The sequence below is a fragment of the Perca fluviatilis genome, chromosome 8, assembly GCF_010015445.1.
Source record: "Perca fluviatilis chromosome 8, GENO_Pfluv_1.0, whole genome shotgun sequence".
NCBI lineage: Eukaryota > Metazoa > Chordata > Actinopteri > Perciformes > Percidae > Perca > Perca fluviatilis.
In genome coordinates, this window is record NC_053119.1 from 10662761 (window position 1) to 10680149 (window position 17389).

The window sequence follows — 17389 nt, forward strand, 5'->3', positions numbered from 1 at the left end:
TATAGTGTAACGTTAAAGCTGCATTCTAAATGTCCCTATGTTTTGCAAAAGGAGGTAACACAATCGTAACTGAGCCTATGGCCCACTGATGAAAGTATTGCAATAGGCCTGCCGCCTATTTATATATTTGCAGTATGAACTGGTGTCTGGCATGACATCTCCCGGAATAAACACGTACAGTTTTTCCCCGTTGTAGGCCTATAGGCTACTTGGGCTACATTTTTATTTTTTTATTATGCACTCAATTCTGAAGTCTTGAAGCTTGTGTATCAACAAAAAGACTCCAGACCATAGAAATATGATATTTTATTTTAAGTGAATGATATTCTATTTCTATGCTCCAGACTGCTAAATTCCCAGCACAATTCCATTGTTTTCACTGAATTACAAATTATAAATCAACCAGGACTGAAATCTTAAGGATTGCCACTTCAATTTAGGTTAAGTGTAAAATGCTTCTTTAAAATGTTACTTTAAAAAACGTGAGTCTTTACAACAAATGTTAAATAATATCCCACCGCCATGTAGCCTAGTTCTTGTAATGAACTGCTTCATAATGAGTTTGCAGAGCGACAGTAGGAACTGGTATTTTGTCAAAGGTCACGATTGAAGATTTTTTTTACATTAACCCTTGGATGCTTATTTGAAAAAAAAGAATATCCAAACATATTTATTTACACATAATTTTACAGATAATAAGGTCAGTTTACTCATCATGAAGATTATTACTATTTATTTATATTTTGTCTTGTTTAGCTCTGGTGAGAGCATTCTTAAGTCTGAGAAAACGATCACCAGGTCTAATGAAAGATGCACTGAGTTGCATAAGTGTAGGATACAGCTATTGATTCATAGGACTAAAGAGTAAGGGTACCTCGACCTTTGATGCAATGATTCTCACCTTCTTTTTAAAATCTGTCTCTCACAAGTCTCTCCACTCATTATGAGTGCAATACTAAATTGCATGAGCAACCCTTTTAGTGAACTGCTAATATGAACAGACATGGTTTTGCTGTTTTTTTTCTCTTTATTGAACACAGTACAAACAACAATGTGAACCAATACAGAAAATAGTACTACTACTAATAATAATAATAACAATACCGTTATAGAACATTCAATACAACATTACATCAGAGGTCTATTTTCAACAGTAAATGTTCCTAAGAATAAATATTAAAATAAAATTATCTATTTTATCCCCAGAGCCAATTTGGTTGCTACATCAGCAGCACAAAGACAGACATAAATACAGCTAGAGGACCTAAAACATTTTATATATATATATATATATATATATATATATATATATATGGTCAAGCACCATCCTATCTAGAACAGCTCTTAGTACCTTATTGTCCCACTAGAGCACTGTGCCCCAGAATGCAGAGTACTTGTGGTAGCTACCTAGAGTCTCTAAAAGTAGACTGGGAACCAGAGCTCCCCTCTGGCTTGGGGGGCAGACACCGTCACCTCATTTAAGAGTAAACTGAAAACTCTCCTCTTTGATAAAGCTTATAGTTAAGAAGTGAGGAGTTGCAGCGTCCGCCTAACCCGGCCCACCTGCTTCTCTTCGTAGTCATCAGATTTATTGATCATATAATCAATAATATAGTGAGAGTAGAGGGAGGCAGACCAATACAGCCTCTCATCAATGTTTTCATTTGTTTCCTTTTGTATGCATCCTGTCCCAGAACTGCTTGTTACTAACCTATCTCTGGGGAGTTTACTCCCCGGAGTCCTTATGTTTCTTCTTCGCAGAGCCATGCTCTGCGATTCCCTGCAACGCCCGGCCGCGTTCTGCTGCGTCCGCCGCATCCACCCATGCTCTACAGCGCCACGTTTCATCCCGCAACGTCCTGCTGTAACATGAACTACAACGACTACCTTCAAAGTCACTGTTCCACTATCTTTAATGTGACTATTTTGCCACTGTTCATCACACCCCCAACCGGCCCGTCAGACACCACCTACCAAGAGTCTGGGTCTGCCGAGGTTTCTTCCTAAAAGGGAGTTTTTCCTCGCCACTGTCGCAATAGCTACTGCTAATGCTTGCTCTTGAGGGAATTACTGTAATTGTTGGGGCTTTGTAAATTATAGTGTGTGGTCTAGACCCACTCTATCTGTAAAGTGTCTCTAGATAACTCTGTTATGATTTGATACTATAAATAAAATTGAATTGAATTGAATTGAATTGAATATATATATATATATATATATATATATATATATATATATATATATATATATATATATATATATATACTACAGCTCCTACATTTGATCCTTGGTCTTTTTTTTGTTTTATGTTATGTGCCTTGTACTGTTTTTGTCTGTAAAATGTACAAACATTTCAATAAATACATGGTTTAAAAAAGAAAGAATAGAAACTATACAAGACCATTAAAGAAAGAATTACAAGAGTCATGGCGTATATAATATGATACCACTATATAATATGATTTAGTAGTGATAACATAAGTTAATAGTTAACATGAAATAAATAGATAAACAAAATATAAAAATGCGCAGCATACATAAATAATAATCAGAATATCAAACATTATGTATTTTTTCTTTGCAATATATAAATACCAATAAATCAAGCTTCTGTACAGCTTTAAGGATTTTTGCGAGCAATATGAAAAAAATACTAATAGTTAAATAGCATAGATTAGACAAAGTTAGTCTTAGTGCCTTATTATTTTTAAGGTCTCTTATATTGTTGCCATATTAATGCAGTTCTTGATCATAATAAACAAGTCCAACCTTTGGTTTGGAGTCCGCCCATTCCTTTTTGTGAATTTTCCTAATAATAAAATTAACTGAGAAAAAAAAAAAAAAAAAAAAAATCTACGAAGTCGCGAGCCGAGTCGTGACGTCACCAACGGGTCTGACAGCCGACGTTGCAGCCATGGAGGAAGTGAGAGGTGAGTGAGCTCTTCTCCTTCATAACTGTTTTAAATCCTCTGTTCCGTCGATAAACATTTAGCTAGCTAATGGTGCAACGCTTTATTTATATTACATGATACCTGATACAGGTTTTTGGCACGATGAGGTTGAACCAAAAAGCTCGTTGTTTAGCATCCACATCAATATTTCAGCCGGCGTTTTGTTCAACGTTAGTGTTTAGAGCAGCACTGTTAGCGCCCCAGTGAAATAACATGTAGATAGGCCGTTTGACGACATATCATATGCAAAACGTTACAGCCATACGCAAGGTATAGCTACATTTTATACAAACCGGGGAACAGACTAGTGCAGCCTCGCAAATGTGAACCTGCTTTACTGTGTGCGTTTCTGTCAATGGACTTTGCATCGTCAGCTGGCAAATAATGAATCCCCGGCGGAATCCGTTTCCCCTGTTTTGCTGTTTTGTAGTGAGGGTACATATAAGGCAGGCTGTACGCGATTATTTCTCCCTGTCAACATATGCCACGCCTAAGTAAACTTCGCAGCTGCTCTGAGCAGCTTTAGCAGACTTTATTCCAAACTGTGTGCTTTGGAATACCTGCTTTCTCCTGTCTCCTACTTACATGGGGTAACAGTGTGATAATGTAATAGGTAGTTAGACAATCAGTGATAGACACACAGACTCAGGTACAAATGATGTAGACCTACACCTGCAAAGTTTAAAAGGGATTAAAGGCCCCTTGATTATACTCCATTCAGTTCTGTATTCACTTTTTGTTTTAAGAATTGCCACACTAAATTTGGTCTCTCCTCAGTGTTTCCTCTGACCTGTGCCGTGCAAAATTATGCGTGGGGGAAGGTCGGGCTGGATAGTGAAGTGGCCAAACTCGTGGTTGGTGGAGATCCAGTAGCTGTTGTAGCGGATGGCAAGCCCTATGCAGAGGTAAGGTCATTACTGGGAAAGGTACTGGTTCAAATCACTAGACTGGTCCTTCAGCAAGACCCTCTGATAGTGGTGTATTTGTATCTGTTTAAGATGACTGGCAAACATACAGATATATAAAATGCATGAACATGTTTTGACTACAAATTGCAGGTTGCAATATAATTCCCCAAAAATTATTTGAAATTAAAATTAAAGGATCCCCATTAGACATTTAGTGTAGCTTGTTAGGATAACTACACTTGTGTGGAGATGGTAACACCCATTGTCAGCATCTTTTCCTTCCATCACTCCTTCCAAATAGGACAAATCAGATGAGCCGTGTGAAACTGGTATCATTTACAGAGTTTAAAATGTTGTGTTATTGTGCAGCGTGTTGGCAAAGAGCCTTGTTCTCTCCATGCCTTTCACAAGTCTTTCTTTATTTAGCTACAACAGCTCTGCAAGGTTTGTCATAAAGGTCATTAGTTCAGGTTATGGCAGTGGTGACATTTTCACGTAGAGTAAGCCACATGTCACATGCCATGGTTGGTTATATAATAGTTCATGCTTATAGTCAGAGGGCGGTATGGATGTCTAATCCTGCATTACAGTATCTGATTTATGAGTCTGCAACATGTTAGGCTAACAGTTTTATCCCTATTATGTTGAATCCCTATTATTACCATAAATGTTAGTTGTGAAATTAGCATGATGCCTGTTTGTCTATACATTTATTCAGTTGCATTCCAGTGTTTTTATTGATTAGATTTGTTTTGCATCCAGGGAATGGACATAACCGAGCAGTGATAACAAGTTTAAACCGTGTGTGCATTGTTATGCAACATGACAGGGTTTATTTAAAAAGCAGCAATATGTTAATACAATAGAACATGATTTAAAAAAACAAGTAATCTGTGGGAATTAAAAAAAAAAAGAGAATCAATGACAATCTGTTGTTAGAAAGGCTACAGGTTTGAGCCTCACTGATGCAGTCAAAAAGTGTGTGTGCTTGAGAGACCGTTTCCTTCATTTACATTTAAGGCATTAGTGTAGCACTAACACAGAGTGAATTACACTCACTGAGATACATTCATATCCTTTAAATACATTGATTTAATGTAAATGTAAAACACCAGGCCTTTCTCTCAGCGGGCCTGGGGATAATTGGGACTCCCTTAGGAACCTTGTTAACCGAGGATAAAAGAGGGAAGTAACAGAACTGCCATGTTTAAAAAAAATAAAATAAAAAAATAGAATAATTATATTATCGAGAATAGAGACCACTGAAGAAATATTAAAGTTCATTTTACTTGAGAACCCAACAAGGAGGCAGTTACAGTACTCACAGCATGAGTACAGAAGTGACCTAACGAAAAGCTCTCTACAGCTGCTTTTTATAATAAATGTAATAAATCATGATACATAGTAGATGTCGTCAATTGTTATCTTGTCAGAGTCGATGACGTCTCCCCTGTCTGGTCTGAGAGGGCATGTATGCCCTCAGGAACACCCCGTGCTTTAGACAAGGACAAGCAATGGCTCCAGTTATCTTGTTTAGAGTATTCAGTATAATATTATTCTATGCAACAGTTTAATAATAACAAGAGAGAAAGTATGTAAATCAAAATTTCTCTAACCATTTTATTTATTCTGGGATTAGTTATACTTACTACTTACAGTATATTAGTTATATATATTAGTTATAATCAGGATTAAGCACTCGTTAAATTTCACATTCACTGTCCAATTTATATTTTTCCAGTTAGATCAGGATTTTCACCCATCAACTTTCCAGTCACAAACTTATTTCTGTAACCTTGGGTCTACTGCCTCAACACACTAACTTGAAAATGCTATCTCTTCCAGCTGTGGATGGGTGCCCACCCAAAAGGGGCCCCCCCCAAAAAAACCCCCCCCCCCCCCCCCCCCCCCCCCCCCCCCGGGCCCCCCCCCCCCCCCCCCCCCCCCCCCCCCCCCCCAAGCCCCCCCCCCCCCCGGGCCAGCTGCCCTTCCTCTTCAAAGTCCTTTCTGTCAACACAGCATTGTCCATACAGGCCCACCCCAACAGAGTGAGTACACAAACGTAAATGCGTAAAATGGCTCAATATTCAGAATTGGGAAATTATTTAGCATGGATTAAAACAGTGCACTGTTTTTTGCGTTTGACTACAGCCGATTCAAATATGAACCAGAAATCATTAATTGTGATAAACTTCACCACTCAAGAATCAGCACGTCCAAATCTCAGAATTAACTATCGGTGGTCGAGGTGGATTATGGGTATTTTGTAGCCCCCACGTTTTCATAAAATGAAATGAAAACAATGATATTTCTGGTTCTGCTGCATCGATTTTAATCGTTGGACTACTCTTAAGACATGTTGCCTTTTTTAAGAGAAGAGGGCTGAGTGATTGGGGAAGCTAATACCTATTTGATTTGCAATGTAATTTGAACTGTCAAAGTATCTTTGTATTATTTCGTATAGTTGCTTAAAATGAGAGGTTCTTTCCCATTAAACAAAATCCACTGTTCAACCAGTAGTTAGTTGGTTCAGTTCAAAGCTTAAACTCTTTATGTTGTGGTCTCTTGAAATGTCTTTTTGGAACTAAGGACACTGAAAGTAGTTGAAGGCAAATTTAATCAGTATTGTTATGAGAGTGCTATGCACAAATCTACGTATGGAAATACTGTATTGAACATGATTTAAATACTGTAGTTTAAGAATGAACCATGAATATGGAGTTATATTCCTATCTTTAATCAAGAGCGCATTCTTTCAATTTGAGATCATTTCTCACTGATATTACGTTCAGATTTTGGAAATAATTTCCCTCAAAACCTTGCTCTCACACTCAAATAGTCACTGCTCGCACTTGGATTTGCTCTGCTTGTGCTCAAAGTTTGCTTTCGCGCTTGGATTTGCTCTGCTTGTGCTCAAACTTTCTACTTGGACTCAGATATGTTGTTGTTTGGACAGATTTCCTGCTCTCAGCTTTGAACCTTCTCCTCGCACTCAGGCTGATTCTGCTCACTTGCGAAGTTTCTGCTCCGCATTTCTCCTCCGGCGCTTGGATTTTTTGTGTGTAATAACCCTATCAAAAGTCAACAACCAATAGAATGCCAGCTGTAGTGTTGACCAATGAAATGATCCCACCCCGTTGAGGGTCGTCGCTTTACTTTGTAGAACGTTGTTGAGGGCGGCTGCACTGTAACCTGACTGTAACCAAGTTTATATATCCCGCGCCCGTTTATAGCTTTATTATAAGTATATGTCAAAATATGTGCACAGAATGGTCGGCGCTTTCACCTGCACCCGTCAGAACCGGGAGAAAGCTTTGAAGTGGGGCCGAGCTATACTGAGTAAGGGTGAGTAACATAACCTTAGCCCTAGCTAGCTAGCTAGCATATGGCGCTAGCATATAGCCTAGCTTGATGTCCAGAAACAAATATATGTTCTTTATTGTATAGCTAGCTAGATTGGAACGACATATGGCCGGACAGTGTGTGTATATGTGATGACCCTACTTTGTATTTTTTCCTCGTTTGGTTAACCATGTTCCTGGGATTTGGCTAATTTCATGTTAGAGCCAGTAGTAAAACATAAACTGTAATATAACTGAAAGAACACAAGAAACTGGATTGTTTGTGTCAGTTTTTGCATCACTGTTGTTTGTTGTTCATCAGAATTTAGTCTTCATTCCTTCATATAACATTAGTTTGAAAATAGATTCATAGCAATCTGTATAAAACGTAATGTTAAGTTCAATTTTATCACTATAATAAAAACAGATCTAGAAATGATATGGTTTCTTATTTGCTCCTTAAATAGCAGTTATTTGTTTAATTGATACAAAGCAAACTGAACTGAAAAAACAAGTATTTTGTTTTACTTTCTTTTCATCCAGGTGGGGCTGAGGGTTTGACCCTGTTGATCTGTGTGTCATATCACCAACCCATGATAGCTAGAATTCACCCTGCTACTCCAGATCTACCTGCTGTATGGCTGGCTACAGACTACAACCATCTGCTCCTGATCTACCTACTGTACGGCTTGCTACAGACTACAACCATCTGCTCCAGATCTACCTACTGTATGACTGGCTACAGACTACAACCATCTGCAAGTTTTGTTTGTAGTGAACATCATCAACAGCTGCACTTAAAGTCTCTTGGGTTCATATGGGACTTGGTTGTTCTCCATACTGCATCAAACACTGTATTATTTTTTTGTGTTATATTAGTACAGACAACAGTAAGTATCATTACTTAATCACAGTATATATTATTCTGGTGTACACTGTTGACTTGACTCCATGCTATTGACTATACTTTAGCTTGCCACCTCAAAACTTTACCTTAATTGCTCTTGTATAGTTAATTTATCTTCTACTAGTTGTACATACCTCCTATTTAATTGAATTATTCTTAATTTGTGTTGCCATACCTGAATCATCCCTCTTGTGAACACTAGGCCTATCTTATCTTTATTCATAACCCTGCTCACAAACTCACCTGAACCTGGGTCATCTGTTTGCCAATATCAATGTTCCTGCTACAGTAAATCCTATAGGCACATTGTACTGCTTCACCGTAGTATGAACCATACACTTTTAAGGTTTTGTGTCAAATATTGTGCAATTTGTTATGAATTACTCATTGTTTTGACAAGGTAAATTAAAGCTATTTACCAAGTGTCAGCTCTGGTAAATTTAATTGTACTGTTTTTTTTTTATAAATGTTATGGAACATGAAAAACAATTTGCCTTGATCAGGGTTTTAATTTGTTGCAAATGTGAACATGGTTTTAATCATCTGTATCTTATTGCTCTGAAAACTACAATGATTTAAGAAATAGCAGTGATACTTATCAACATTTATTGAATTGATTGAATATATGGACAGACATTACAGGCACCTATTCATGTCAACAGAGAAAACAATAATTTTCTCTCTTTTATCACTTTGATTATCAGCTGATGGTGCAGAAAAGGGTGGAAGTCCTTGTAGATCTCTGGCACTTTGAGGACAGACCGATCCAGGAACTCTCCACTGTTGTCTTTGTATAGTATGCTCCTATTAAAGACAGATTCATAGACATAAAAATTTTATTGGTGTATAGCTCGGCTTTAACATCATTACTATCTTACCTTACCTTCTCTGATTTGGTTTTGTGGACATCAGTAATTTTTCCTCTCCCAGGCCTGGTTGTGCACCCTGTGAATTTAAGCAAGAAACATAAGTGTATGTAACATGATTTTACTATTATATTATTATTATTTTTACAATTGCATTATTATCAGACTTGCCAACCTTCTTGGTTTTTGCTACTGCTGCCTGTCCTCTGCACACAGGTGAGTGATGTGCTGACTGGCACAGGTCCATGCACATAGTGCAGCTGTGATGCAGCTCAACGGTACTTAAGTCACACCTGGAAGAAGAGAAACAAACCAACAAAATACTTGTTCTTTCTGCTCAGTTTGCTTTGTATTAATTAAAAAATTACATTTAAGTTGCAAATAAAGCATATCATCTCTAGATCTGTTTTATTAGTGGTGAAATTGTACTTAACAGACTGGGTCCGTGTACTTTTTCGTTCATTTGATTTTCATTTCATAAACAGGTATTAAAAACAAATGGTTATTTGATTTTCGTTTTAAATCATGGGGATCAGACCTCGGGTGCTGGGTCTAATATTCTAATATTAGCTGCTGCAGCTAGCTAGCAGCTAGCTACCAGCCCTGTGAGCTTGGTCCCGCGGTTGGTTCCGGTGCTGACTGACTCTGGTCCGTCTGCAGAGCTGCGTTACCCGCTCTAGCTGACCTTGGGAATCTACCGCGCTTCATGTTATTCATATTTTATTTACTTTGCAGTGATATGCTATGCACTGATGTCAGGCAGGCTTGCTGCTGCTTTTAGTCTGAGCCTGTGAGATAACTAAACTTCCTTTGAATATAACGTGCATATAAATAGACGGAATAAATAAAAGTCCCCGGAAATAAATATAAGTAAAACATATGTATTTAGGCTATTGAACTATAATGACTAATGCCTATATATGTATTGCCTCATTTATGTATTTCATGTTCCATTTCATAGCCATATTTATTATGTAAAGGGGACAAAAATGGGACGATCAATTCGTCAGGAAGTTATAGACTACAGTTTCCCTCAACAGCAGCGGGACATTCTAACGCGTTAACGTGAAAAAGCGCGTGGTAACTTAATGTACCTAAACAATGATCAATCAGATATCAATCAGTTATCAGTCACATAACGTCCATAATAATTGGACTTTGGGTTAGATTTCTTTGACAGTTTTCAGTGGTTATGAGGAGCAATATGAGAGAGAAATTTGGTAATCATTGATCATTGTTTAGGTACATTAAACCACCTCTATTTGTTTCTGGACATCAAGCTAGGCCATATGCTAGCTAGCTAGCTAGGTGCTTAAGTTATGTTACTCACCTTCGTAGTTGTGGACATAACTTCATACGTCCCACTTCAAAGCTTTCTCCCGTTTCGCTGCCGGGTGCAGGTGAAAGTGCGTCGACCATTCTGTGCACATTGTTGACATATACTTATAATAAAGCTATAAACGCGGCGGGGATATATAAACTTGATTACAGTCAGGTTACAGTGCAGCCGCCCTCAACAGACGTTCTAAAGTAAAGTGAGCGCGCACCCTAACGCGGGGTTGGGATCATTTCATTGGTCAACACTACAGCTGGCATTCTATTGGTTGTTGACTTTTGATAGGGTTATAACACACAAAAATCCAAGGCGCAGGAGAAATCCGAGAGCAGAAACTTTGCAAGTGAGCAGAATCAGCCTGAGTGCCGGGAGAAGGTTCAAAGCTGAGAGCAGGAAATCTGTCCAAACAACAACATATCTGAGTCCAAGCAGAAAGTTTGAGTGCAAGCAGAGCAAATCCAGCAGCCCGCACAACTTTGAGCACAAGCAGAGAAAATCAAAGCCGAAGCACAAACTTTGAGCACAAGCAGAGCAAATCCAAGCGAGCAGTGACTATTTGAGTGTGAGAGCAAGGTTTTGAGGGAAATTATTACAAAATCTGAACGTAATATCAGTGAGAAATGCTCTCAAATTGAAAGAATGCGCTCTTGATTAAAGATAGGAATATAACTCCATACATGAATGGCATGCTAATATTTTCCGTATAGTGTATTTGGCCAGTTGGTTTGAACAGTATAACCATTGGCTTTGTGTATGAACGGAATAGAGTTTAGCCTACACGCTTTCTTCCCTCTCTTCCCTTTTTCAGTAACCCTCTTCCTTTTCTGTCATTTGGTCAGGAGTTAGCTGCTCGTCTCCATGCTCAGTTTCCGGAGCACTATCCAGACAACAACCACAAGCCGGAGATGGCCATTGCTCTCACCCGCTTTCAGGGCCTCTGTGGCTTCAGACCAGTGGAGGAGATCCTGGGATTTCTTAAATGTGAGTTTTACAGGTAGTTACTGGGGAAACGATGCTGTTTTATGGTGTTGAAATTAATCAAATAATCGATGCATCGAATCGGGGACATGGACAATGCTGCATCGATAATCGGCAGGATCATAATCGATTATTTCTGTTTACAATTTAATGTAGGCCTAACAACCTTTCTGTTTACATATTCTGTTATGTTTTGCCCTTTCAGGAAGTGCCATGTGCTCAGTGCTGTAGTTTTATGTATCCAATTTATTTAGTATTAGAGCACTGCAGAATGTTTTGTTTTTGAAGCTTGAAAAGCTATGAATTAAATATCCTACATGGCTTTAATAGAAAAATGTATTTGACGCATCATGATGCATCGAGATATCGAATCGAATTGAATCGCTGACATGATAATCATAATCGAAGTGTGTGTGTGTGTGTGTGTGTGTGTGTGTGTGTGTGTGTGTGTGTGTGTGTGTGTGTGTGTGTGTGTGTGTGTGTGTGTGTGTGTGTGTGTGTGTGTGTGTGTGTGTGTGTGTGTGTGCGCGCTTGTGCGTCCATCAGCTGTCCCAGAGTTCCATGCTCTGGTGGGCAACGAGGCAGCAGGCGAGCTGCTGTGCAGCATGGGAGATGCGGTTCATACGAGCCAGGTGCTGAAGAAGTGCTTCACCAGGATGATGAACTGTGAGAAGAAGGTGTTCGTAGATCAGCTCAACATGCTGGTCAAGAGAGTCACAGAAGAGGGTGAGGAGGCGGAGGGATGTAGCTAATGATGGAACTTCTAACGGCAGAAAACAAATGCCAAATCCCTGGTTTTATTCAGTTAGTTTAGTTGGTTAGTCATTAAGCAGTACCAGAGTGCGGAGGTAAATGTGTAGCATTGCATCCAGTGCTTTTCTCTGTTGCACGCGCACAGTCTATTTGACCATGAGAGGATTGCTCAATATGTGGAAACAATCTGGTATTTGATGCATGTGGGTTAGAAAGAGAGATATGCACACCGCCACCAAGTTGTCTTACTGAAGTTCACCTAAAAACTAATACAGAGGAGGGCCAGCATCCTTGCAGGGTTAGAAAATACAGCTGCAAGTTAGGACACTAAAATACCACCAGGAGGCACCAACATCAGACTTTTTTTCTAATCCTACAAATAGGGGGCTTTAAAGGAACACGCCGACTTATTGGGAATTTAGCTTATTCACCGTAACCCCCAGAGTTAGACAAGTCGATACATACCCTTCTCATCTCTGTGCGTGCTGTAAAGCTGTCTGACGGCTCCAGCGGCATCAGCCCATCACAGAACAGGCAGTTGAATGGTTCCAGTAATCCTACTGCTCTGAATAAGTGACAAAATAACGCCAACATGTTCCTATTTACATGTTGGGATTTTTAGAGTCACAGCGTGTACAAAAAACAACGTAACATGAGACACAGCCATCTTCTAACCGTAAAACAAACCGGGAACTATATTCTCAGGCGGAAGAATATAGTACTTGGCGTGAGGTGATATGCTCGCAGCAAGCCTGTCTGAGAATGGCTGTGTCTCATGTTACGTTGTTTTTGTACGCGTCATGACTCTACAAATCACAACATGTAAAGAGGAACATGTTGGCGGTATTTTGTCACTTTGTCCAAGTCAGACAGTAGGCTAGTTGGAACCAGTTACCTGCAGGATCTGTGCGGGCTAAGCTAATGCTGGAGCCGTCAGACAGCCTTACAGCACGCACGGAGATGAGAAGGGTATGTATCGACTTGTCTAACTCTGGGGGTTACGGTGAATAAGCTAAATTCCCAATAAGTCGGCGTGTTCCTTTTTAAAACAAATTTTATAAAAGGCACTGATCTTTTGAAACATGTTTAACTGGCATTATCACACTCGTGGGTGTTTATGACCCGTGCAGGTGCAGCAGGGAAGGACACATCAAGCAGCAACGGGGATATGCTGCTCCGTCTCCACTCCCAGTATCCCGGAGACATCGGCTGCTTCTCCATCTACTTTCTCAACCACATTGTCCTGGATCCAGGCCAGGCCATGTTTCTGGGAGCCAACGAGCCTCACGCTTACCTTTACGGAGGTCAGATGACGCTTTTTGTTTATATTCATGAGATTTAGTGCTATGGATCTTATCCAGGCCGAATGAGTACAATGGTAGAATGTGGCCAAATTCTGTTAGAATAATTTACATTATCAAAGGACAGACGGAACCACTGAAGTTATATCAGTTTTGTTTACTTGCAGGTAGGGTCAGTTTACAGCACTCACAGCATAAGTACAGAAAGTGACTAACATAAACCTAGCTTATTTATGTGTGAAATACAATCATAACAGAATTTGATGTCGTCAATTGTCTACCTTGTCAGTTTAGATGTCCTTTCGTCTATCTGGTCAGACTCGATGGCGTCCCCTTTATCTGGTTAGAGAGACACATGTTCTGTCCTCGGGCCCCAGTCAAGATAGCCAATGACTCCATGTTATCTTGTAGGGGCAAGTAGTTTTATGGTTTCTTACTATGCAAATAGTTTAATTTAACAGAGAGGGAAGAATATTAATCACTATAATATTATTATATGCAAACAGTTTAATAAATAACAGAGAACGTATCATAATTTCCCTAACAAATTCCTACATTGTTGTCACTCCAGCGTCTCTCCGGTGCTGCTGTATGACAGAGAAGCTGCAGTAGTATTAAAGGATAAGGCCGATATTTTTCTTATTGTCAACTAGGGCTGAAACGATTCCTCGAATAACTCGAATAATTCGATTACAAAAAATCCTCGATGCAAAATGACTTGCCTCGCCTCGAAGCTTCGTTAAATCAATGTTACCAACGTTGTATCGCTGACGGACGGTGTTTCCGCACGGAGCATTATTACTGTCGCACAGACGCGGCTCAGTCTGCTGCTCACGACACATGCTAGAGTGTAAATAGCGAGGGGCTAAGAGAAGAGACAGGCTGGAGAAAACGACAGAAAGGGTCCAAAGTTTGGAATCAGTTCAAACGTAATTAAAACTAAAACTCTGTACAGTGTGTCTACTGCAAAAACAAATTAGCTTACCACGATAATAGCACGACGTCAGTGCTTTAGCATCTCAACAGAAAACATGGAGTCTAACTTAATCATCCATTCCACGAAGGGGACCCGACAAAAGTAAATCACAGAGTTGTATGGACGATGAAACTACACTAAACACAACAACTACCACAATCAAAGACAAGAAAATACGTAGTGGTGACCACGATCTGATCTAAAGAGTCTGCGTCTCCCTCTCCCTCTCCCTCTCTCTCTCTCTCTCTCTCTCTCTCTCTCTCTCTCTCTCGAAACAGCTGATCAACGATCTGATAGCATAAGTGTAACAGAGCTGTGTGACATTATAATCAAATATATAAATGAAAATAGGTTGAGTATAACTAATATTTACATATAGGCCTACTGTATATACAGATCAGTCTCACTTGTAAACTTGTAGTTCTGAAAGTTAAGTTGCACAACTTAATGTAATGTTTGTGTATGTTTAATGTATGCCTTAGTTTGAGGATGATATAATTTGAAAAAATAAATCTTTAAAAACAATGTAATATGGCACTTAAATGCACTTAATATGTTTAGTTTTTTGAGAGATCATATTGTAAGCAATGTAGGCAATACAAATGTAGCTTTTTTCCAAAAATGTTGCTTTTTTCCCTAGTTTGGGTTGTTTAAAAACACAAAAAAAGAAATTATCCGATTAATCAATCGATAAAGTGCTAGATTAATCGATTACAAAAAGAATCGATAGCTGCAGCCCTATTGTCAACCGATCCCATGAAGCCAAAAATTGACAATGTGTAAATCCTTTCTGACTTTCCTCCCCTGTCTGGGGCACCCTGTCCCAAGCCAATTGGTACCTACTGAGTACATACATCTTTAAGAGGCTCAGTAATTTTCTAAAACAGCTGGCCACTAGTTTTTAGCAAACATTACTCAAACAGGAGTAAAATGTGCATTTATTTGGGACTATTTTTTAGTTGTGGATTAATATACATTTGGTGCCATGTGCGAATTTCCAGCAGCTGGACAGTGTGTGTGGGATTAAGTCAAAATAAAAAAAGTGTGTGTGTGTGTTAATGAAGAGACATGTTGGCTAGTGTAATGGTGTGGTTCATTCATGTGTTTTTAATGTTTTTGGAGCTGTAAGATTTGTTGTGTTTAGTGGTGGAGTCCACCTTTATCTGGCAGTGTTGCCTTTGCTATCACTGTTCCTGTCCACCTACATGTTCATCCTGCAGTTGTGTGTAAATTCACACCCGCTGTCAAAAGGCATTCTGGGAAATCACTTACGGTACTATAAAAGTAGATAAGGCATGTGGAGGAGAAGAAATAGCTCCTGTAATGCATTTAACCCCACAGGCTGGTCTAAGCTGTATCTAACATTGTAAGAGTATTTGAGAATTGATTTTTTTTTCTCCATTTGAAGCAGGGTAGACTGCCCACTTAGCTTATTTAAAACTTGCTTTCCTTTTCCGTCTATTCCTCCATCCATCTAGACTGTATCGAGTGTATGGCCTGCTCAGACAACACGGTGAGGGCCGGTCTGACACCGAAATACATTGATGTCAACACGCTGTGTGAGATGCTGAACTACAGCCCAGCCCCCGCCAGCTCCAAAATCTTCCCATGTGTCCAGGACGCTTCAGATCCCTGTGTGTCCCTGTACGACCCCCCAGTGCCAGACTTTACTGTAATGAGAATACAGGTACAGTAGGAAACCTCAGCTAACTAAATGATTACCCATTACGAGGCAAAGGTGTAATTAAAAAATGATGTGTCAATATGCAGAGAGGACAGATAAGCTTGCGCTCAGACGCTTTTGGAACTCATATTTGGCACCGAAAGATAAATGATTTTTAGTATTTTTTTCGGTGCCATAAAAGTATCGACGTTCGGTACCCAGCCCTACCCAGGGGTATGATACATTATTATTAGTAATGTCTAATGAAGTTGCATCCAGAAACGTTCTCACCTTGTTCCGTCCCATCTGTCCTGCAGGTCCCAGCCTCGGTGAAGCAGTACACTGTGGCTCCGGTCGACAGCGCCAGCATCCTCCTGGTCATCGAAGGCGACGCCACGGCAACCTCCGCTGCCGCCCTCTCTGACGTCACACTGAGGCGGGGCACTGTCCTGTTTGTCTCAGCCAATGAGAGCGTCTCCCTGCACATCACCTCCCAGTCAGGGATGAACATGTTCCGAGCATGCTGCCTCCTGTAGGCGTGAGTCTGTGTGTGAAAGCTCATACTACCTGTGTTTGGTTTCCTCTGGTTTGAATCAGAAAGGTCTACATTAAGGATTGAGTCATGATGATGATGATGATGATGATGATGATCGCTGTGCACTTTTTAGTAGGTAGTATGTTAAAGGAGCTTTCAAACACATTGTCTGTGCCCGCTGCTCCCCCAAACCTGAATCCACCTGCAGACTGCACTAGTCGCTGCCCAAGTTCTTTCGCTTTAAAAATCCAGCTGTAATCCATTGCTGCTGGATCTTAATTGGTTAGAACTTGTTTACCTGTAGTGGTGCAGTGACTAGGGTTGGGCATTGAGAACCGATTCCTACTTGGAATCGTTTCAACAATTACGATTCCAGTGGAATCGTTTCTTTATTGGAATCGTTTGGAGGATTTGGTCTCAAATCTGATCATAGGTTCCAAATTTAACATACGCAAGTTTAGGTTTCCCTAGTGGCCAGGTGCTTGTTGTGTTGCAGCCACGGAGCACAGTAAGCGGCGCTCTAGTGTGGCATTATTTTACGTTGGAAAAAGCCCGGTAAAACTGCAACCCACCATTGAATCAAAATAAAACTTTCCTCTTATTTGTGAAATAAGCATGTGACCCGTTTCAACTCCACCCCTCAAAGAACCGGAATCGACAATCGATAAGAACCGGAATCGAAAAGAAGAATCGGAATTGGAATCAGAATCGTTAAAATCTAAACGATGCCCAACCCTAGCAATGACATCTTTTTTTAAAAAGCAGAAGATGTGCATATCCCAAATTCTTTATAGGTGCTACACAGAGGACCCATACTAACAATAAAAAGTAAAAGATGTCAACAACACTGAACAGGACCAGATAGAAATAAATA

The 17389-nt window shown here is 39.8% G+C and overlaps 1 protein-coding gene across 1 annotated transcript; it reads left to right on the top strand.

Moving 5' to 3' along the window:
• Nucleotides 1-2866: 2866 nt before the first annotated feature.
• mpi (mannose phosphate isomerase) lies at nucleotides 2867-17107 on the top strand. Its single transcript, XM_039809184.1, has 9 exons — nucleotides 2867-2930; nucleotides 3729-3856; nucleotides 5705-5731; nucleotides 5821-5907; nucleotides 11149-11290; nucleotides 11834-12013; nucleotides 13171-13344; nucleotides 15796-16004; nucleotides 16298-17107. Exons 1-9 carry the CDS (start codon nucleotides 2915-2917, stop codon nucleotides 16514-16516), a joined length of 1182 nt encoding a protein of 393 aa, XP_039665118.1. The 5' UTR covers nucleotides 2867-2914; the 3' UTR covers nucleotides 16517-17107.
• The last annotated feature ends 282 nt before the right edge of the window (nucleotides 17108-17389 follow it).